Source organism: Delphinus delphis, chromosome 1 (assembly GCF_949987515.2).
Source record: "Delphinus delphis chromosome 1, mDelDel1.2, whole genome shotgun sequence".
NCBI classification, from domain to species: domain Eukaryota; kingdom Metazoa; phylum Chordata; class Mammalia; order Artiodactyla; family Delphinidae; genus Delphinus; species Delphinus delphis.
In genome coordinates this window covers 36727304-36749561 of record NC_082683.1, presented here as the reverse complement: position 1 = coordinate 36749561, position 22258 = coordinate 36727304, and the positions used below count along the sequence as shown (strand labels likewise).

General features: G+C 39.4%; 1 protein-coding gene across 1 annotated transcript in view; it reads left to right on the top strand.

The window, feature by feature from the left end:
• Positions 1–22258, top strand: part of ZSWIM5 (zinc finger SWIM-type containing 5) — an 80023-nt gene that overhangs the window by 39825 nt on the left and 17940 nt on the right. Inside the window, exons 5-10 of the mRNA XM_060021250.2 lie at positions 514–690; positions 2937–3083; positions 3596–3733; positions 5144–5404; positions 5619–5754; positions 6607–6764. Of these exons, the coding sequence (XP_059877233.1) occupies positions 514–690; positions 2937–3083; positions 3596–3733; positions 5144–5404; positions 5619–5754; positions 6607–6764 (1017 nt within the window). The remainder of the gene's footprint in view (positions 1–513; positions 691–2936; positions 3084–3595; positions 3734–5143; positions 5405–5618; positions 5755–6606; positions 6765–22258) is intronic.

Below are 22258 nucleotides of genomic sequence, written 5' to 3'. Positions count from 1 at the left end.
TATGGGAGAACAAGGTTGTAAGCTTGCAGATACTAGTGTGATAAAGATACCAGAATACACAGGGCTTCAGCTCTTTTTCAGCTTTTATATCCATGTCACAGAAGTACTTAGTCTGATGTGGGTCATGCTGTAAAAGAAACAGGTTATGGGTTGGCCAGGGACATTACCTAGCTGCTTCTCTGTTCCTCTGGCTTCTATAGAAGCAGTTTGTATCCTCATAATTGAGCAGCTGAGCACCACGGTCCCTCCTCTCTTTCATGTGTTTCTGGGTCCTACGAGAAACTGGTCTTCAACCATAGATCTATGTAGAAAGGTTTTCCCATAGAGGGCACAGACACACTAAAAGCTATCCAATAAAGAAGCAACACAACGAACACCCAGATAGATGGCAGAGTGACTGCTGTCACTAACTATACACTATTCTTCTGCCATTCCTCCCACCCTGAAGAAGACACAGGAGCTAGAGCTTCAGATTACCCATCATTGAACTGCTGCATTTCTTTCTTTCCCCAGATTCTTTATCCAGACCAAGGCGGACAGTGTTCACTAGAGCCATCGAGGGCCGTGAATTGCATTGGCAGGACAGCCACTTACAGCGAATAATCAGCAGTGATGTATATATAGCTCCTGCCTGCCAGCAGGAAAGTGAGAGACTACTCTTTAATTCCCAAGGCCAGCCACTGTGGCTTGGTAAGTGTACCTGTCCTACTCTCAGAATTTCAGAGCCCTCTCTCACCTCATGCCAAGCTTGAGTGAGCCATCTGCATAGGTACCAGCAACACAACTACACTTTGGACAGTCTTCATACAGATCTTCTGGGGCCTTGACTAGGGCCTCAGGGTATTTATGTGTAGCCTGGGCGATTTGCATATGTACAAGTGAGGTACAGTAACCTCAAATAGAGGGATTTATATTGTTTCCTAAGTTTGGGGAGGGGAAAGGAGTTAGTAAATCTGAAAGAGTACTAACAAAATCATTAGACATTAGTTCACAGGCTCTCTTAGTCAGCAGTTACCGAGCAACATTGTAATCTACTCTGAAATTACATATTTTGCTGAAAAGGCATGAACTTTGAAACTTAAATTACTCTGTACTAGTAGCTAAGGCACTATCTGCATTTGTCACCAAGCTGTCTTCCTTTCCTCATTCCTTCCGTCATCATAACAGAATAGAGCTGTTCCATTGTGAGTTTAAACCCTCCTCTAGCCTCTGTCAATCTGTTCTTGACTTTATTACAGAATGCCCATTCCAAACTAGACACTTTTAAAAAATACGCATTTTCTGAGTCTTAACGACAATTGCGTACATTTTTATTATCATCTCCCAATTCCCTACCTCCATCCCTCACCCCATATCTTTGTCTTTCACAAGATCTTGCTGAATCCACCTGAAATTCCCTTTGATTATATTTCTTCTTCTCTAACACTTCTAAAACATATATATAACAAGCATGAGAAAAAATATAACCTCATTAATAAACAAAGATGCAAATCAAAACAACACTGAATTATCATGTTTCAATTGTCAAATAGTCAGAAATTTTATAAATAAAGATAATTAGGTTTTGGTAGAGGAGAGGTTACATGTAGGAGAGGTAATCTCATATACTACTGGTAGGAATGTAAATGCTTACAACATTTCAACAACATTTATCAAAAGCCTTTAAAATACATTCATAGCCCTTGATCCAGGAATTCTACCTCTAGGAATTTATCCTGAGCTATAATTAACTAAGAATATGCATAAAGTTATGGGGCTTATTAGAGCATGGATGTATAATGTACAGAGGAGAAAAATTGGAAGCAATTTAAATGTCCAACAATAGGGGATTGATTGACTTAATGGATAGTATGTATATTCAGTGGAATGATATGTAATCATTTTTAATGTTATAGAAGTGTATTTAATATGGGAAAATATTTACAATATGTTATTAAGTGGAAAAACCTAGTTATAAAACAATAATTAAAATATCCCATTTTTATTAAAATTAAATAGAAAAGTCTGGATATATATTTTTTCATAAAATGAAATATGAAACTAGAAATAATGGTTATCTCCAATCTTTATTTTGTTTTATCTATATTTTCAAATTTTCTATAACTATTTGTATAATTTTTAATGTTATCTTAAAAGAAATCACAAAATAAACCGTAAATCTCATTATAATCACTTCCCCATTTATTATAATCACTTTTATAAGCCTTTGGTAGTCATTTCCAGGCTATCTCTAGCCACATAACCTAACTCCACACAGAACTATTTGCCGTACTCTGAAGATGTTATCTAGAATACTTTTTATGCTTTTACTTATACGCCTCTGTTTATATGTTATATATAAAGGCAACCAGGAATGCCTTTCCCTGCTTGTCTACATATTTAAAATATTACTTGCCCTACAAAGGCTATAGCTCAAATATTATTTTCTTTCTGTGTATATTTCTATCATGTCATTTCTTTTCAACTGTTTTATAATGATATGTTTATGTATCATTTGTGAGCACTTTGAGGAAAGTGACCATTTCTTATTCATCTTTGTAGCTGCTTTGCCCAGCATGCTACCTGGCATTTAATAGGTTCTCAGGAAGCATAGGATTAATAAACAAATGAGGCCTTTCCCTCTATAAAGGCAGTTTGTTGCTACATTGCCTTCCTGTAGTACATGTTCACAAAGAGGTACAACATTTTATTATCCTAGTTCTTTGTCCCTTTCTACACCAAACCATTACACTGGGGCTGCAGGGTGTCTCCTTGGAGGTAGTACGTGTGACTTATTCAACTTTCTATCCCTAAAAGGTAAGGTACAATTTCTGGTACACAGTAGATGTCAGGTTGAATTTGAGGAACTGAACTGAATACAGTCTCCCTTTGTCAAGCATGAATTTTCCTGATTTGAAAATTTAACTCAATCAAAATATTTTCTTCTCATCTGGTAGAGCATGTGCCTACAGCCTGTGCTCGGGTTGATGCCCTGCGTTCCCATGGTTACCCAAAAGAGGCCCTCAGACTCACAGTGGCCATTATCAATACTCTGAGGTTGCAGCAGCAACGGCAGCTGGAAATCTACAAGCATCAGAAGAAAGGTATAGTGATCAAGAGCCATCTTAACTCCTTAGGCTGAGGCTGATGCGGACCCTCAGGGGCTGCAAGGCCTAGTACTTAATTTTCATTAAGTTTCCTGGTGTTACAGGGGCTAGGGGATTCTAGGTCATTCTCCTTGCTGTGTGGAGTGCCTCACTTTACCTCTATGAATATCAGTTTTCTTATCTGTAAAATGGGAATAATAATGCTGGCCTGCCTCTCTCACAGGACAGTTGAATCCACTAAGATCTGGTATGAGAAGATCTGTAAAGCTGTATCTACATATGTGTGCTGTCAGCAGGCAGCCTACATGCACACCACATGCCTCAGAGCTGGATGATGAGCTTGTGACCAGTCTCATCAACCCAGAGCAAGACAGTGAGGGAAGCTTTACTTTGAGTTTCAGGGCCAGTGTCTGAGAGAGACTGGTGAAGAGACTAATGGAGAGACCGGGCAGGGACAGAGAGCAGTGTGTCTCTATCACTCTCTGAAACCTTGACCTGCTTGTTTCCAGAACTGTTGCAGAGAGGAACCACAACGATCACAAACCTAGAAGGCTGGGTGGGCCACCCCCTGGATCCCATTGGCTGCCTGTTTCTCACTTTGACTGAGGCCTGCCGCCTGAATGATGATGGCTATCTGGAAGTGTCAGGTACAGGGGTCAGCCCTGAAGGCAAGCCGAAACTGCCCTTGGGAGCTCTCTTCTCCTCCATGACAGAGGCTGTTTTACCCCTCTTGCAGCCTTTTGGTCTCTTATCCAAACTGGACCTCCCCTGAGAGGTTTTCTTGGGATTGCTCTCTTTCCCACCTTCCTTTCCCACTCTGTGGACTGGCCCTGTCCTACTCACCCATTTTACTGTGCCAGCCTCAGTCTTCCTTTGCTCCTCTCACTTCCCTACCGTGTGAATGCCTAAAGAGTAATCCAAGGGGAATAAGAAGGGCTAGGGGGATTTGAGGAGTCAGAGGCCAAGTAGTCCTCAGAGTCTGGAAGGGGGAAAAAACTTCATCAGCAGTGTGTATACCTTGCGTAATACTCTCATGTTCCCCTTGAACATTCTCCTTTATGGTGGTTTTGTACCAAATTTACAAAACAGAAATAAAAGAGAAGTAATTTAATAAAGTCTCAAAGTAGCAAGGACTTGAGACAGAACTGATTCTTCTTTCCTTTATGCTATCACTGTATTGTATACATACATCTGTTACGGTATTTAGCACACTGCATTACAATCTGTTTACAAGTAAGTATCTCTTACTAGACTGTCAGGTCCCTGAATGCAGAAATTATGACTTATCATTGTGATCCTAGCACTTAGGGCAGTAACTCCCATTTAATAGTCTTCCATAAATATTTACCAGATGGAGGAAGGGGAAAGGAAAGAAATTAAGACTCTGGCTTTTACACCTGTGCTCTCCTCCTGAAACTTTGAACCCAAAGGTGGACCATATAAAGTACTAATAACATAAAAGTTGCAAATGTCACAAAAGTAATAGTTTAACTGGATGGATTTGGATTTCTGTGGGTAGAGATACAAGGGGTGGCCCCAATGCAAGGTAGGGGCTACCCTATCTTCCCTCTGATCCCCTGAAAAAGGACTCATCATCTTTGGTCTGTTTCATCTGCACAATGACACTTGCATCTTGAAAACCTGAAGTTGTACTTGGGGTTTATTTACCATAGACATACACTTAGCTCCTTCCACATACCAGGCCCTGGAGATGCCTCAGGCAGTAAGATAAAGTCTCTTTCCTTTAAGGTTCTTACATTCTAGTGAAGAGACAGACACAAAAATAGTTAATTAGTATTACATAGCATTCTAGCAAAAGATTAGTATGATTGTATTCTTCCCCAGCTGGCCTAGCCAGATAATGCATTAGGAAGGAGTTAGGAATCTTTGTAACCCTGTATAACCTTTTTTCAGTATATTTGTCTTACTGTTCTGGTGTTTGACTCAGCTTCCCTGTGTTAGCTCTTGACCAAGCTGTATTCCAAAGTGTGGGGGGAAGAGAGGCAGAAAAATCCATGGGGCCTGACCTACCAAATCCGGTGCCCTGTTGTCCTCAGATATGAATGAAAGCAGAGCCCCTGTGTACCAGCATGTGCCTGTGGCTGCAGGCTGCCCAGACAGCAGTGAGTCCTACCTGTCATTGGCCATGGAAGTTGCTCTGATGGGGATGGGTCAACAGAGGGTGATGCCTGAAGGCCTCTACGCACAGGACAAGGTGTGCCGTAATGAGGAGCAGCTCCTGAGTCGACTCCAGGAGCTGCAGCTGGATGATGAGCTAGTGCAAACACTGCAGAAGCAGTGCATCTTACTCCTGGAAGGTAAGTAGAGAAGGGGCTATTGTCACCGAGTCTTAGGCCTGTGACTCTGGGTTCACCTCTCTAACAGAGCACAGGTATAGCAACATTTTTAACGTTAAAGTATAGTGAAGGTTCTTATGGCTAGCAAACACATGTGGGATCCTAAGGCTCAAGTCCAGGCAGACAAATAAAAGCATACAGATAAATAACTGGCTGGCTTATCTTATTCCTGCAGGAGGCCCCTTCAGCGGTCTGGGAGAAGTCATCCACCGAGAGAGTGTTCCCATGCATACCTTTGCCAAGTATTTGTTCTCAGCTCTGCTGCCTCATGATCCAGACCTGTCCTATAAATTAGCCTTACGTGCCATGAGGTGGGTAGCCCTTTCCTAGCCCAAATGCCTCCACTAAACCAGAAGTCTCAGATGTTCTTTTTCTTTGTTTATCTCACTTTCTTCTCTTTCACTCTTTCTCTATTCGATTGGACCTGCCATCAGCCTGCCCTAAAATGCTTCAGATATTTTCATACGATCTAGGATTCCTATCTGGGATGCCTCGCTGGTGACGCACTTGCTCCCTGGCTGCATTCTCAGTGAACTGTCTGAGGAAGTCTCTGAATTTTTAACAGATATAGAGCACCCAAGGCCTGAGTCTCTTTGTTCTGGGCCCAGTTTGGCAGCTTCACAAGGGGTTTGAGCCTTTCCATACCTAACTGAGAAATGGTTCCCAGGCATAGGTCACCAGCTACATCTGGGGAAGTAGAAGTAAGTTTTTCTATATCAAGACTTGAGAACAATGAGCTATGGGCATCCTGTTTCCAAACTAGAATAGGATCCTTGGTTCAGGCAGGTGGACCTCTAGGATGCAGCAGAACATACAGAAAAAGAATTTTAGTTAGGCTCTAAGGCTGAGAAAGCTCCTCAGCTCAACCAGAAAGGACTGCTGAGGATTACTTGGCATATATTTCTTATGCTTTTAAAAATAATCTTATGGTTTTTGAACTGTCTTTCAAATCCATTTGCAGTAAGAACTATTCATCTTGAGTTCTGCAAGTGCCCAGGCACTCACCTCATATAAAGTACGGTACCATAGGTTTTAAAACCTTCAAAGTTCTTCATTAACCCTTTCCTGCCCAATTCCTCCCCAGCAAAGAACAAGCTGCTCTAAGGTGGCTCCAGATGGCAAGGGTCTGGGTGATAGCTTATGACTCTCCCTGGGTCTTCTAGGTTACCTGTTCTAGAAAACTCAACTTCTGCAGGCGACACTTCCCACCCTCACCATATGGTATCTGTGGTGCCCAGCCGTTACCCTCGCTGGTTCACGCTTGGACACTTGGAATCACAGCAGTGTGAACTGGCCTCCACCATGCTGACTGCTGCCAAAGGTGAGCATAGAAAGACCTAAGGCTCCAGCACCCCCAGTATGCCTGCCCAGAGAAGCTATCTGTCCTCCCCTAAGCACTTATAGTGATAGGGATCCTCACTTTGATTACTGCTATTAGAATGAACACCTGAGTCCAAGCCAAAGTTTTGCTGTAGTTACTAATTGTAGGACTCTGAGTACAGAGAATCAGATCATCTTTAAGGTAACTTCTAAATCTAACCTTCCATATGATAAAGTCACTTTACCTTTCTAAGCCTCTGGTTTAAAAATCTATAAAATGGGGGGCTTCCCTGGTGGCACAGTGGTTGAGAGTCCGCCTGCCGATGCAGGGGACGCGGGTTTGTGCCCCAGTCCGGGAAGATACCACATGCCGCGGAGCGGCTGGGCCCGTAAGCCATGGCCGCTGAGCCTGCACGTCCAGAGCCTGTGCTCCGCAACGGGAGAGGCCACAACAGTGAGAGGCCCGCTTACCGCAAAAAAAAAAAAAAAAAAATCTATAAAATGGGGATCATTGTCAATGACCTGTCAGCGTCCCAGGGCCATTGGAAGATCTACTGAAGTGCTGGAGCTCCAAATCTCTTTACAGATATGAGAGTTTATGATTTTTCTAGGGCCCCTGGTCAAAAGATAAGCAGTCCAGAGTGACTCAGGTTTTTAAGCTCACATACTTCATGTTAGTTATGTAGGTTTTATCACAAAGAGAAGTGAAAATAAGCCCCTGAGAAGTTATAATAAAATACTAGCTACCATGGACTATGAATATTTTTCCAATACCAGGAAACTACATGAGTTTTTAAAAGCACTTTTTAAATTTAAAATTACTTTATGTTGTGTCTTCTTATTGCAAAAAAAATGCATGCTCATTGTAGAAAAGATAAAAGATACAGATAAATCAATATAAAAATGATCAAAAAACCAATACAAAAATTAAACAAAATATGATCAGTCAATTTACAGAAAAGAAGATACAGATGACTTTTAAATAATTAAAATGCCTGGCCTCACTGGAGAAATACAAATTAAAATTACCCTGAGATAACATTTTTCACAAATCTTATTGGCAAAAGTAATAAATTTGACAATAGTCATCCATGTCGGAAGTGGGGGTGGCAGTGGCCTGGCATGGAGTGCCTTTTCCAAGCAGGATAAGGATGACTGCAAATCCAGGATGCTCAATGACCTCAAGCACAAGAAATATGGAGAAAATTATACCAAGGCACATCATAATCAAATTGCTTAAAACCAGTGATAAAAGGGAAAATCTTACTTAAAAGCAACTAGAGGGAAAAAATACACATTACATAAAAAGGACAAAAGATAAGTATGAGAGCAGGTTTCTCATTAGAGGCAGTGTAAGCCAGAAGACAGTGGAGAAAAATCTTTAAAGTACTTTTTAAAAAAAACTTTTGACCTAGAATTCTATACCAGTGAAAATATCTTTCAAAAACAAAGGTGAAATAAAAATCTTTTCCAGACAACCACAGTTGAATTAGAAACCAATAATAAAAAGATATATGGAAAATCCACCGAAGTTTTGGAAATTAAACCACACACTTCCATATAACTCATTGGACAAAGGGAAAATAACACAAGAAAATTAGAAAATATTTTAAACTGAATGAAAAAGCACAACATATAAAAATGTGTGGATTGGATCTAAAGCTTTACTTAGCAGGAAATTTTTAGCACTTAATACCTATATTTGAAAAGAAGAAAAGTTTCAAATCAGTGATCTCAGATTCTGCCTTAAGAAGCCAGAAAAGGAAGAGCAGATGAAACCTAAAGTAAGCAAAAGAAAAGAAATAATAGAGATTAGAACAGAAATCAATGAAATAAACTATAGAAAAACAGACAAAATCAATGAGACAAAAAGCTGTTTCTTTGAAAAGATAAATAAAATTGAAATTTTTGTCCAGACTGATCAAGAAAAAATGAGAAGACAAAAATTACCAACATCAAGAATGGGAAAAGTGACATCACAACAAATTCTAAAGGCATTAAAATGTTAATAAGGGAATATTATGAATAACTTCATGCTAATAAATTAAACAACATAATGAAATAGACTAATTTCTTCATAGACGCAAACTACCAAAGTTCACTCAAAAAATAAATAAGAATTAGCTAGGTATATACCCAAAAGAATTGAAAACATGGACTTAAACAGATTATTTGTACACCAATATTAATAGCAGCACTATTCACAGTAGCCAAAAGTTGGAAATAACTCAGGTATCCGTGAACAGGTGAATGGATAAACAAAATGGAGCATATGCACACAACGGAATATTTAGCCATAAAAAGGAATGAAATTCTGATATATGCTACAACATGGGTGAGCCTTGAAAACATTATGCTAAGTGAAATAAACCAGACACAAAAAGACAAACATTGTATGATTCCACTTATATGAGTTACCTAGAATAGCCACAGTGAAGAAATAGCAATAGATGCTAAGCTAGTGGTTGAACATTTGATGAGGAACAGGATATTTACATAGTTTCAAAGTATCTCTCTACAAATTTGGGATGATGAGAAAGTTCTGGAAATAGTGGTGATGGTTGCACAACAATGTGAATGTCTTTAATGTCACTGAATTGTACCCTTAAATGGTTAAAATGGTAAATTTTATTATGTATATTTTACCCCAGTAAAAAGAAAAGAATTTCAAAGAAATTGAATTGGTAGTTAAAAACCTTTGAAAGAAAAGAAAGAAAATCCAGGACTAAATGGTAAATTCTACCAAACATTTAAGGAAAACATAACAATTCTGTATAAACTCTTGCAGAAAATTGAAGAGGAGGAAGTATTTCCCAGCTCAGTCTATAAAATCAGCATTATCCTCACACCAAAATCAGACAAAAAACTATTATAAAAAAGAAAACTCAGAATAATATCTCTCATGAGCATAGGTGCAAAAAATCTTAATAAAAATTGTAACAGATTGAATCCAATAATGTATAAAAAAGGATAATATATTGTAATAAGTAGGGTTTACCCCCAAGAATGCAAGGCTGGTTTAACATTCAAAAATCAATCACTGTATTTCACCATACTAATAGAGTAAAAAAGAATACCCATATGATCATCTCAGTAATATGGAAAAAGAACCTGATAAAATCCAACATTTATTCCTAATAAAAACAGTTAAAACCCTCAACAAACTAGGAATAGAAGGGAACTTCTTCAACATGATAAAGGGCATCTATGATACAGCTACCCTTATACTTAATGGTAAAAGACTGAATGTTTTCTTCCTAACATCAAGAATAAGGCAAAGATGTTTACTTTCACCTCTTCTATTTCAATATTATACCGATGATTTTAGCCAGTACAATAAAACACTAAAAAGAAGTAAAAGCTATCCAGATTAGAAAGGAAGAAGTAAAACTGTCTTTATTCTCTGATGACATTGATTGTCTATGTAGAAAATCCTATGGAGTCTACAAAAAGCTATTAGAACTAATAATAGATTTAGCAATGTTTCAGGGTACAAGATCAATATACAAAAATCAATGGTATTTCAATATACCAGCAACAAACAATCAGAAACTGAAATTTTTTAAATTATCATTATAACATCAAGAAAACATGAAATACTTGAGAATAAACCTAGCAAAATATGTACAAGAAAATCATACAATGAAGATCGTAAAATATTGCTGAGAGAAATTAAAGAAAACCTAAATAAATGGGACATACTGCACTCATGGATTGGAAGACAGTATTATTAAGATGTTGACTCTCTACAATTTGATATGTAGATTCAGTGTTATCCAAATCAAAATCCTAATAGGCTTTTTGGAGTAGAAATCGATAATCTGATTCTGAAATTCGTACGGAAATTCAAAGGACCTAGAGTAGCCAGAAACAACTTTGTGAAAGAAAAATAGAGTGGGACGACTAACACCACCTGATTTCAAGACTTATTATAAAGCTGTAGTAATCAGCAAAGGGTTATTGGTGTAAAGATACACAAATAGATCACTGAAAGAAAATAGAGTCCCAATACAGATCCACATATATGTGGCCAATCTATTTCAGTAAAGGGGCAAAACCAATTTAGTTGAAGAAAATGAAGGTCTTTCAACAAGTGGTAAAACATACACAAAAATTAGCTCATGATGGATCAAGGACCTAAATGTAAAAGCTAAAACTATAAAACTTTTAGAAGAAAACACAGGACAAAATCATTTTCATTTTTAGTTAGGCAAAGATTTCTTAAATACAACACTAAAAGCACAATCCATAAGAGAAAAAAATTGATAAATTCGACTTACCAAATTAAGAACTTCTGCTCTGTGAAAGTTACTATTGAGAATGAAAAGATAAGCCACAGAGGGGGAGAAATATTTGCAAATCACATATTTCATAAAGGACTTGCATCCAGAATATGTAAAGAACTCTCAAAACACAATAATAAGAAAATGAACAACCCATTTTTATTTTTTTTTCATTTTAACATCTTTATAGGAGTATAATTGCTTTACAATGGTATGTTAGTTTCAGCTTCACAACAAAATGAATCAGTTATATATATACATATGTTCCCATATCTCTTCCCGCTTGCGTCTCCCTCCCTCCCACCCTCCCTATCCCACCCCTCCAGGCGGTCACAAAGCACCGAGCTGATCTCCCTGTGCTATGCGGCTGCTTCCCACTAGCTATCTACCTTAAGTTTGGTAGTGTATATATGTCCATGACTCTCTCTCGCTTTGTCACAGTTTACCCTTCCCCCTCCCCATATCCTTAAGTCCATTCTCTAGTAAGTCTCTGTCTTTATTCCTGTTTCACCCCTAGGTTCTTCATGACATTTTTTTTTCTTAAATTCCATATATATGTGTTAGCATACGGTATTTGTCTCTCTCTTTCTGACTTACTTCACTCAGTATGACAGACTCTAGGTCTATCCACCTCATTACAAATAGCTCAATTTCGTTTCTTTTTATGGCTGAGTAATATTCCATTGTATATATGTGCCACATCTTCTTTATTCATTCATCCGATGATGGACACTTAGGTTGTTTCCATCTCCGGGCTATTGTAAATAGAGCTGCAATGAACATTTTGGTACACGACACTTTTTGAATTATGGTTTTCTCAGGGTATATGCCCAGTAGTGGGATTGCTGGGTCATCTGGTAGTTCTATTTGTAGGTTTTTAAGGAACCTCCATACTGTTCTCCACAGTGGCTGTGTCAATTTACATTCCCACCAACAGTGTAAGAGGGTTCCCTTTTCTCCACACCCTCTCCAGCATTTATTGTTTCTAGATTTTTTGATGATGGCCATTCTGACTGGTGTGAGATGATATCTCATTGTAGTTTTGATTTGCATTTCTCTCATGATTAGTGATGTTGAGCATTCTTTCATGTGTTTGTTGGCAGTCTGTATATCTTATTTGGAGAAATGTCTATTTAGGTCTTCTGCCCATTTTTGGATTGGATTGTTTGTTTTTCTGTTATTAAGCTGCATGAGCTGCTTATAAATTTTGGAGATTAATCCTTTGTCAGTTGCTTCATTTCAAAATATTTTCTCCCATTCTGAGGGTTGTCTTTTGGTCTTGTTTATGGTTTCCTTTGCTGCGCAAAAGCTTTGAAGTTTCATTAGGTCCCATTTGTTTATTTTTGTTTTTATTTCCATTTCTCTAGGAGGTGGGTCAAAAAGGACCTTGCTGTGATTTATGCCATAGAGTGTCCTGCCTATGTTTTCCTCTATGAGTTTGATAGTTTCTGGCCTTACATTTAGGTCTTTAATCCATTTTGAGCTTATTTTTGTGTATGGTGTTAGGGAGTGATCTAATCTCATACTTTTACATGTAGCTGTCCAGTTTTCCCAGCACCACTTATTGAAGAGGCTGTCCTTTCTCCACTGTACATTCCTGCCTCCTTTATCAAAGATAAGGTGACCATATGTGCATGGGTTTATCTCTGGGCTTTCTATCCTGTTCCATTGATCTATATTTCTATTTTTGTGCCAGAACCATACTGTCTTGATTACTGTAGCTTTGTAGTATAGTCTGAAGTCAGGAAGCCTGATTCCTCCAGCTCCGTTTTTTGTTCTCAAGATTGCTTTGGCTTTTCGGGGTCTTTTGTGTTTCCATACAAATTGTGAAATTTTTTGTTCTAGTTCTGTGAAAAATGCCAGTGGTAGTTTGATAGGGATTGCATTGAATCTGTAGATTGCTATGGGTAGTAGAGTCATTTTCACAATGTTGATTCCTCCAATCCAAGAACATGGTATATCTCTCCATCTCTTTGTATCATCTTTAATTTCTTTCATCAGTGTCTTATAATTTTCTGCATACAGGTCTTTTGTCTCCTTAGGTAGGTTTATTCCTAGATATTTTATTCTTTTTGTTGCAAGGGTAACTGGGAGTGTTTTCTTGATTTCACTTTCAGATTCTTCATCCTTAGTGTATAGGAATGCCAGAGATTTCTGTGCATTAATTTTGTATCCTGCTACTTTACCAAAGTCATTGATTAGCTCTAGTAGTTTTCTGGTAGCATCTTTAGGATTCTCTATGTATAGTATCATGTCATCTGCAAATAGTGACAGCTTTACTTCTTTTCCGAATTGGATTCCTTTTATTTCCTTTTCTTCTCTGATTGCTGTGGCTAAAACTTCCAAAACTATGTTGAATAAGAATGGTGAGAGTGGGCAACCTCGTCTTGTTCCTGATCTTAGTGGAAATGCTTTCAGTTTTTCACCGTTGAGGACGATGTTGGCTGTGGGTTTGTCATATATGGCCTTTATTATGTTGAGGAAGGTTCCCTCTATGCCTACTTTCTGCAGGGTTTTTATCATAAATGGGTGTAGAATTTTGTCAAAAGCTTTCTCTGCATCTGTTGAGATGATCATATGGTTTTTCTCCTTCAATTTGTTAATATGGTGTATCACGTTGATTGATTTGTGTATATTGAAGAATCCTTGCATTCTTGGAATAAACCCCACTTGATCATGGTGTATGATCCGTTTAATGTGCTGTTGGATTCTGTTTGCTAGTATTTTGTTGAGGATTTTTGCATCGATGTTCATCAGTGATATTGGCCTGTAGTTTTCTTTCTTTGTGACATCCTTGTCTGGTTTTGGTATCAGGGTGATGCTGGCCTCGTAGAAGGAGTTGGGGAGTGTTCCTCCCTCTGCTATATTTTGGAAGAGTTTGAGAAGGATAGGTGATAGCTCTTCTCTAAATGTTTGATAGAATTTGCCTGTGAAGCCATCTGGTCCTGGGCTTTTGTTTGTTGGAAGATTTTTAATCACAGGTTCAATTTCAGTGCTTGTGATTGGTCTGTTCATATTTTCTATTTCTTCCTGATTCAGTCTTGGCAGGTTGTGCCTTTCTAAGAATTTGTCCATTTCTTCCAGGTTGTCCATTTTATTGGCATAGAATTGCTTGTAGTAATCTCTCATGATCTTTTGTATTTCTGCAGTATCAGTTGTTACTTCTCCTTTTTCATTTCTAATTCTATTGATTTCAGTCTTCTCCCTTTTTTTCTTGATGAGTCTGGCTAATGGTTTATCAATTTTGTTTATCCTTTCAAAGAACCAGCTTTTAGTTTTATTGATCTTTGCTATAGTTTCCTTCATTTCTTTTTCATTTATTTCTGATCTGATCTTTATGATTTCTTTCCTTCTGCTAACTTTGGGGTTTTTTTGTTCTTCTTTCTCTGATTGCTTTAGGTGCAAGGTTAGGTTGTTTATTCGAGATGTTTCCTGTTTCTTAAGGTAGGATTGTATTGCTATAAACGTACCTCTTAGAACTGCTTTTGCTGCATCCCATAGATTTAGAGTCGTCGTGTCTCCATTGTCATTTGTTTCTAGGTATTTTTTGATTTCCTCTTTGATTTCTTCAGTGATCACTTCGTTATTAAGTAGTGTATTGTTTAGCCTCCATGTGTTTGTATTTTTTACAGATCTTTTCCTGTAATTGATATCTAGTCTCATAGCATTGTGGTCAGAAAAGATACTTGATACAATTTCAATTTTCTTAAATTTACCAAGGCTTGATTTGTGACCCAAGATATGATCTATCCTGGAGAATGTTCCATGAGCACTTGAGAAAAATGTGTATTCTGTTGTTTTTGGATGGAATGTCCTATAAATATCAATTAAGTCCATCTTGTTTAATGTATCATTTAAAGCTTGTGTTTCCTTATTTATTTTCATTTTGGATGATCTGTCCATTGGTGAAAGTGGGGTGTTAAAGTCCCCTACTATGAATGTGCTACTGTCGATTTCCCCTTTTATGGCTGTTAGTGTTTGCCTTATGTATTGAGGTGCTCCTATGTTGGGTGCATATATATTTACAATTGTTATATCTTCTTCTTGGATCGATCCTTTGATCATTATGTAGTGTCCTTCTTTGTCTCTTCTAATAGTCTTTATTTTAAAGTCTGTTTTGTCTGATATGAGAATTGCTACTCCAGCTTTCTTTTGGTTTCCATTTGCATGAAATACCTTTTTCCATCCCCTTACTTTCAGTCTGTATGTGTCTCTAGGTCTGAAGTGGGTCTCTTGTAGACAGCAAATATATGCGTCTTGGTTTTGTATCCATTCAGCCAGTCTATGTCTTTTGGTTGGAGCATTTAGTCCATTTACATTTAAGGTAATTATCAATATGTATGTTACCATTCCCATTTTCTTAATTGTTTTGGGTTCGTTATTGTAGATCTTTTCCTTCTCTTGTGTTTCTTGCCTAGAGAAGTTTCTTTAGCAATTGTTGTAGAGCTGGTTTGGTGGTGCTGAACTCTCTCAGCTTTTGCTTGTCTGTAAAGGTTTTAATTTCTCCATCAAATCTGAATGAGATCCTTGCTGGGTAGAGTAATCTTGGTTGCAGGTTTTTCTCCTTCATCACTTTCAATATGCCCTGCCACTCCCTTCTGGCTTGCAGAGTTTGTGCTGAAAGATTAACTGTTAACCTTATGGGGATTCCCTTGTGTGTTATTTGTTGTTTTTCCCTTGCTGCTTTTAATGTTTTTTCTTTGTATTTAATTTTTGACAGTTTGATTAATATGTGTCTTGGCGTATTTCTCCTTGGATTTATCCTGTATGGGACTCTCTGTGCTTCCTGGACTTGATTAACTATTTCCTTTCCCATATTAGGGAAGTTTTCAACTATAATCTCTTCAAAGATTTTCTCAGTCCCTTTCTTTTTCTCTTCTTCTTCTGGAACCCCTATAATTCGAATGTTGGTGCGTTTAATGTTGTCCCAGAGGTCTCTGAGACTGTCCTCAGTTCTTTTCATTCTTTTTTCTTTATTCTGCTCTGCAGTAGTTATTTCCACTATTTTATCTTCCAGGTCACTTATCCATTCTTCTGACTCAGTTATTCTGCTATTGATCCCATCTAGAGTATTTTTCATTTCATTTATTGTGTTGTTCATCATTGTTTGTTTCATCTTTAGTTCTTCTAGGTCCTTGTTAAATGTTTCTTGCATTTTGTCTATTCTATTTCCAAGATTTTGGATCATCTTTACTATCATTATTCTGAATTCTTTTTCAGGTCGACTGCCTATTTCCTCTTCATTTGTTAGGTCTGGTGGGTTTTTATCTTGCTCCTTCAACTGCTGTGTGTTTTTCTGTCTTTTCATTTTGCTTATCTTACTGTGTTTGGGGTCTCCTTTTTGCAGGCTGAAGGTTCGTAGTTCCTGTTGTTTTTAGTGTCTGTCCCCAGTGGCTAAGGTTGGTTAAGTGGGTTGTGTAGGCTTCCTGGTGGAGGGTACTAGTGCCTGTGTTCTGGTGGATGAGGCTGGATCTTGTCTTTCTGGTGGGCAGGTCCACGTCTGGTGGTGTGTTTTGGGGTGTCTGTAGACTTATTATGATTTTGGGCAGCCTCTCTGCTAATGGGTGGGGTTGTGTTCCTGTCTTGCTAGTTGTTTGGCATAGGATGTCCAGCATTGTAGCTTGCTGGTCGTTGAGTGAAGCTGGGTGCTGGCGTTGAGATGGAGATCTCTGGGAGATTTTTGTCGTTTGATATTATGTGCAGCTGGGAGGCCTCTTGTGGACCAGTGTTCTGAAATTGGCTCTCCCACCTCAGAGGCACAGCACTAACTCCTGGCTGCAGCACCAAGAGCCTTTCATCCACACGGCTCAGAAGAAAAGGGAGAAAAAGTAGAAAGAATTAATAGAAGTAGAAAGAAAGAAAGGAGGGAGGGAGCAAGGAAGGAAGGAGGGAAGGAAAAAAAGAAAGAAGACAAAGTAAAATAAAATAAAGTAAGATAAAATATATGAAGTTATTAAAATAAAAAAATAAGAGGAAAAAAAACAAAAAAAATGGATGGATAGAACACAGAACAAATGGTGGAAGCAAAGCTATACAGACAAAATCTCACACAGAAGCATACACATACACACTCAGAAAAAGAGGAAAAGAGGAAAAAATCATAAATCTTGCTCTCAAAGTCCACCTCCTTAATTTGGGATGATTCATTGTCTATTCAGGTATTCCACAGATGCAGGGTACATCAAGTTGATTGTGGATGTTTAATCCACTGCTTCTGAGGCTGCTGGGAGAGATTTCCCTTTCTCTTCTTTGTTCTCACAGCTCCTAGGGGCTCAGCTTTGGATTTGGCCCCGCCTGTGCGTGTAGGTCCCCGGAGGGCATCTGTTCTTTGCTCAGACAGGACGGGGTTAAAGGAGCCGCTGATTCGAAGGCTCTGGCTCACTCAGGCGGGGGGGGGGGGGGGGGGGGGGGGTGGGTAGGGAGGGTCACGGAGTGTAGGGCGAGCCTGTGGCGGCAGAGGCCGGAGTGACGTTGCGCCAGCCTGAGGCGCGCCGTGCGTTCTCCCGGGGGGAGTTGTCCCTGGATCCCGGGACCCTGGCAGTGGCGGGCTGCACAGGCTCCCCAGAAGGGGGGTGTGGATAGTGACCTGTGTTCGCACACAGGCTTCTTGGTGGCGGCAGCAGCGGCCTTAGCGTCTCATGTCTGTCTCTGGGGTCCGCACTTTTAGCCGCGGCTCGCGCCCGTCTCTGGAGCTCCTTTAAGCAGCATTCTTAATCCCCTCTCCTTGCGCACCAGGAAATAAAGAGGGAAGGAAAAGTCTCTTGCCTCTTCGCAGGTCCAGACTTTTCCCCGGACTCCCTCCCGGCTAGCTGCGGTGCACTAACGCCCTGCAGGCTGTGTTCACGCCGCCAACCCCAGTCCTCTCCCAGCGCGCTCCGACTGAAGCCCGAGCCTCAGCTCCCAGCCCCGCCCGCCCCGGCGGGTGAGCAGACAAGCCTCTCGGGCTGGTGAGTGCCGGTCGGCACCGATCCTCTGTGCGGGAATCTCTCCGCTTTGCCCTCCGCACCCCTGTTGCTGTGCTCTCCTCCGCGGCTTGGAAGCTCCCCCCACTCCGCCACCCGCAGTCTCCGCCCACGAAGGGGCTTCCTAGTGTGTGGACACTTTTCCTCCTTCACAGCTCCCTCCCGCTGGTGCAGGACCCGTCCCTATCCTTTTGTCTCTGTTTATTCTTTTTTTTTTTGCCCTACCCAGGTACGTGGGGGGGTTTCTTGCCTTTTGGGAGGTCTGAGGTCATCTGTCAGCATTCAGTAGGTGTTCTGTAGGAGTTGTTCCACGTGTAGATGTATTTCTGGTGTATCTGTGAGAAGGAAGGTGATCTCCGCGTCTTACTCTTCCGCCATCTTCCCGGAAGTCCTCAACAACCCATTTTTTTAAATGGAAAAATATCTGAACAGACACTCCACCAAAGAAGATATTCTGCTGGGAAGTAAGCACATGCACATGCTCAATATCATTAGTCCTTAGGGAAATGCAAATTAAAACCACAATAAGAGAAAGGCTAAAATTTAAAAAACAAAAAGCAGCTGTAGTGAAGACTGTAGGAAAGACTGGCAAGGATGAAGAGCAACTGGAGCTCTTGTACATTGCAGGTAGAAACGTAAGTTGTACAACCACTTTGGTAAACCATTTGGCAGTTTCTTAAAAAGTTAAATAGACACCTATGCATATGATCCTTCCATTCCACTCATAGGTATTACCCAAAAGAAATGAAAGCATATATCCATACAAAGACTTCAACATGAACGTTCATAGTAGCTTTATTTTTAACCAAAAACTGGAAACAATCTAAATATCCATCAGCAGGTGAATGGATAAAAACTGTGATAGAACCATACAGTAGAATACTACTCAGTAATGAAAAGGAACGAACTAGTAATACATACTACAACATGGATGAATCTCAAAATGATTATGCTGAGTGCAAGAAGCCAGACCAAAGGAAAAACAGTGCCTATTGTATTATTCCATTTGTGTAAAATTCTATAAATGCACAGTATGGTGACAGAAAGATGATCAGCAGTTTCCTGAGAATGGGAGCTGGGACAGGTTAGGATGGAAGGGAGGAAGGCATTACCAAGGGTCCCAAGGAAACTTTGGGGCAATGGATATGTCATCAGTAACGGGTCAAGTCACAATCATATATTACCTAACAGGAAGGAATAAGAATTCAGTGTCACTTCTTTTATATTACACCGAAAATACAAACCTTCATCTAATCATGAGGAAACATTAGGCATACCCATATTGAAGGACATTCTACAAAATAACCAGTCCAATCTGCAAAGGTGTCAAGGTTATGAATGTCAAGGGAAGACTCAGGAATTTTTCCAAATTGTCAAAGACTGAAGAGACATGACAAACTAAACATAACACACGATCTTGTATAAAATCTTTATATGTGTTTATACAAGATCACGTGTTGCATTAAGTTTGTCATGTCTCCTTTGGTGGTAGTAATATGTCAATATACATTTCCTGATTTTGATAGTTATGTGGCAGGTATGTAGAAGAGTGTCCTTGTTTGCCAGAAATAGACTGCAGAGTCCAAGGAGTAACTGTGTATCAAATCAGTTACTTTCAAATGGTTCGGGGGCAAGAAAATTATGATGCTTGTAGTATTCTTGAAACTTCTCTTTGAGTTTTAAATTATTTCAAAATCAAAGAAAACATTTTGATAAAACATTGTGTTTGCAAAGGTGTAGAGTGGGAGTATAGATTGATAATCCTTTGTGGAGGGCAGTTTGGCATATCTATCAAAATTACAATGTACATGTCCTTTGACCCAGCAATTTCACTTCCAGGATTTTATCTTACAAATATATTTATACAAATGTGAAATGGTATTTGTACAAAGTTATTCACTCCAACATTGTTTGCAACTGCAAAATACTTGAAACATTCTAAATAGCCATCAATAGGAGACTGATTAAATATATTACTTTAGCTCCAAAAGCTCTTAACATGGAATTCCCAAACCTGAAAAACTTTGAAAATCCAAACTTTTTTCTAAGTTGACAGCAAAACCTGGCCTCAGCTGATATGAGGCATTAGTTGCTTCTCAGCACTGTTACCAGTCACAGACGTCTCTGCTGTTCACTAATATTGTTTGCCTTTTTCCTTTAGATGGTTGTTATTTTGTCAGTTTGAGTTTAATTGCCCTGTAAAAAGTGCCCAGAAAATTGAAGATACTCCTGTGGGTAAGAATAAGAAGCAAAGGAAGCATCTGTCATTAACAATAGCACAGAAAATAGAGTTAGTGCAAAGTTTGATCAGGTATGTCTATGAGACATCTTACTAAAGAATAAGGTATGGGAATTAACACCACATATGACTTGAAATAATAGAAGGACAAAGAGTTGAAGTTTTACAGGGACAACAATAACCAGAACTAATGAAGAATAGAAATTTTTCAGACGGCAAAAAATGAAGATATTGACACGACCATGATTGAATGGATTCAACAATGAAGCAATGTGACTATGCCACTGACTGGTTTGTTGTTCATGAAACAAGCTAGATTATGCCATGGAAGACTGAACCTTTATGGTGAGTATAGAATATCAGAAGATTGGCTGCATGGGACTTCACTGGCTGTCCAGTGGCTAAGACTCCGCATTCCCAATGCAGGGGGGCCAGGTTCGATCCCTGGTCAGGGAACTAGATCCCACATGCAGCAACTGAAGATCCCACATGCTGCAGCAAAGATCCCTCATGCCGCAACTAAGACCCAGTGCAGCAAAATACGTAAATAATTTTTTTTTTTCTAAAAGAAAAGGATATTGGCTGCAGAAATTTCAGAAGTATCATGGTATAAAATATCTGGACAACTATGATAAAATAGCTTCTTTTCATGAAGAAGATGAAAATTATATTGACAGTTTGTTAAGGTAATTTTTAATGAAAACCTTAGTCTCAAATATGTATATACGGTGGATGAAACAGCTTTGTTCTGTTCTGTTTTCTTAAAAAAAAAAATAATTAACAATGATTGATGAGCAAACAAGAGGTTTTAAGGACTCTAAGGACAGGTTGAAAGTTCTGGGATGTGCCAATGCAGCAGACAGGTAAAGCTAGAAAAAGCCAACATCCACAATGGTTCAAAGTCATTCAGGGAATTCCCTGGCAGTCCAGTGGTTAGGACTCCGTGCTTTCATTGCCATGGGCCCAGGTTCGATCCCTGGTCAGGGAACTAAGATCACACAAGCTGTGCGACAGAGCCAAAAAAAAAAAAATTGTTCACGATTTATTTATTAGTATATAAACAAAAAAGCATGGGTAATCAAAGAGATAATTTCTACCTGGCTTAATAATCTGTACCAATGGCATGAGCTTATTGCACACAAGCTGGAATGGAAGAAAACTACTCATTCCTGGACCATGTTCCACACACATGCCTCATGAACTTCTTGTGACCAAGAAATTTTACTCCCAGGGAAGAGCAAATATAAATATTTATTTGTTTTCATACTAGATACTTGCAGCAGGTAACTCCCAAGTCTTTCTAAGAGAGTTATTTTAGAAGCTTGTTCAGGTATACCTTAATTATGCCATTTACACAGTTGCTGATACTTGATAAATATTTTGCAGAGACTTTGGCTTTTAAAGTGAAGTTGTATATGAAGATATTGAAGGGTTTTGTGTCACTAATGAGAAGATATATAGTGTCATTACTTAACACTAAAAGTTAATAGGCTAAAAGTCTAAAGTCACCAACCTTGCTATTCAAAGTGTGGTCAGCGGACAAGCAGCATAAACATGACTTGCGGGACTTCCCTGGTGGCGCAGTGGTTAAGAATCCGCCTGCCAATGCAGGGGACACGGGTTCGAGCCGTGGTCCGGGAAGATCCCACATGCCGCGGAGCAATGAAGCCTGTGTGCCACAAGTACTGAGCCTGCGCTCTAGAGCCCGCGAGCCACAACTGCTGAGCCCGTGTGCCACAGCTACTGAAGCCCATGCACCTAGAGCCTGTGCTCTGCAACAAGAGAAGCCCCTACAATGAGAAGCCCGCGCACTGCAACGAAGAGTAGCCCCCATTCGCCACAACTAGAGAAAGCCTGTGCACAGCAACGAAGACCAAACACAGCCTAAATAAATAAATAAATAAAACATGACTTGGAGGGGCTTCCCTTGTGGCACAATGGTTAGGAATCCACCTGCCAGTGCAGGGGACACGGGTTCAATCCCTGGTCCAGGGAGATAACCACACGCCTC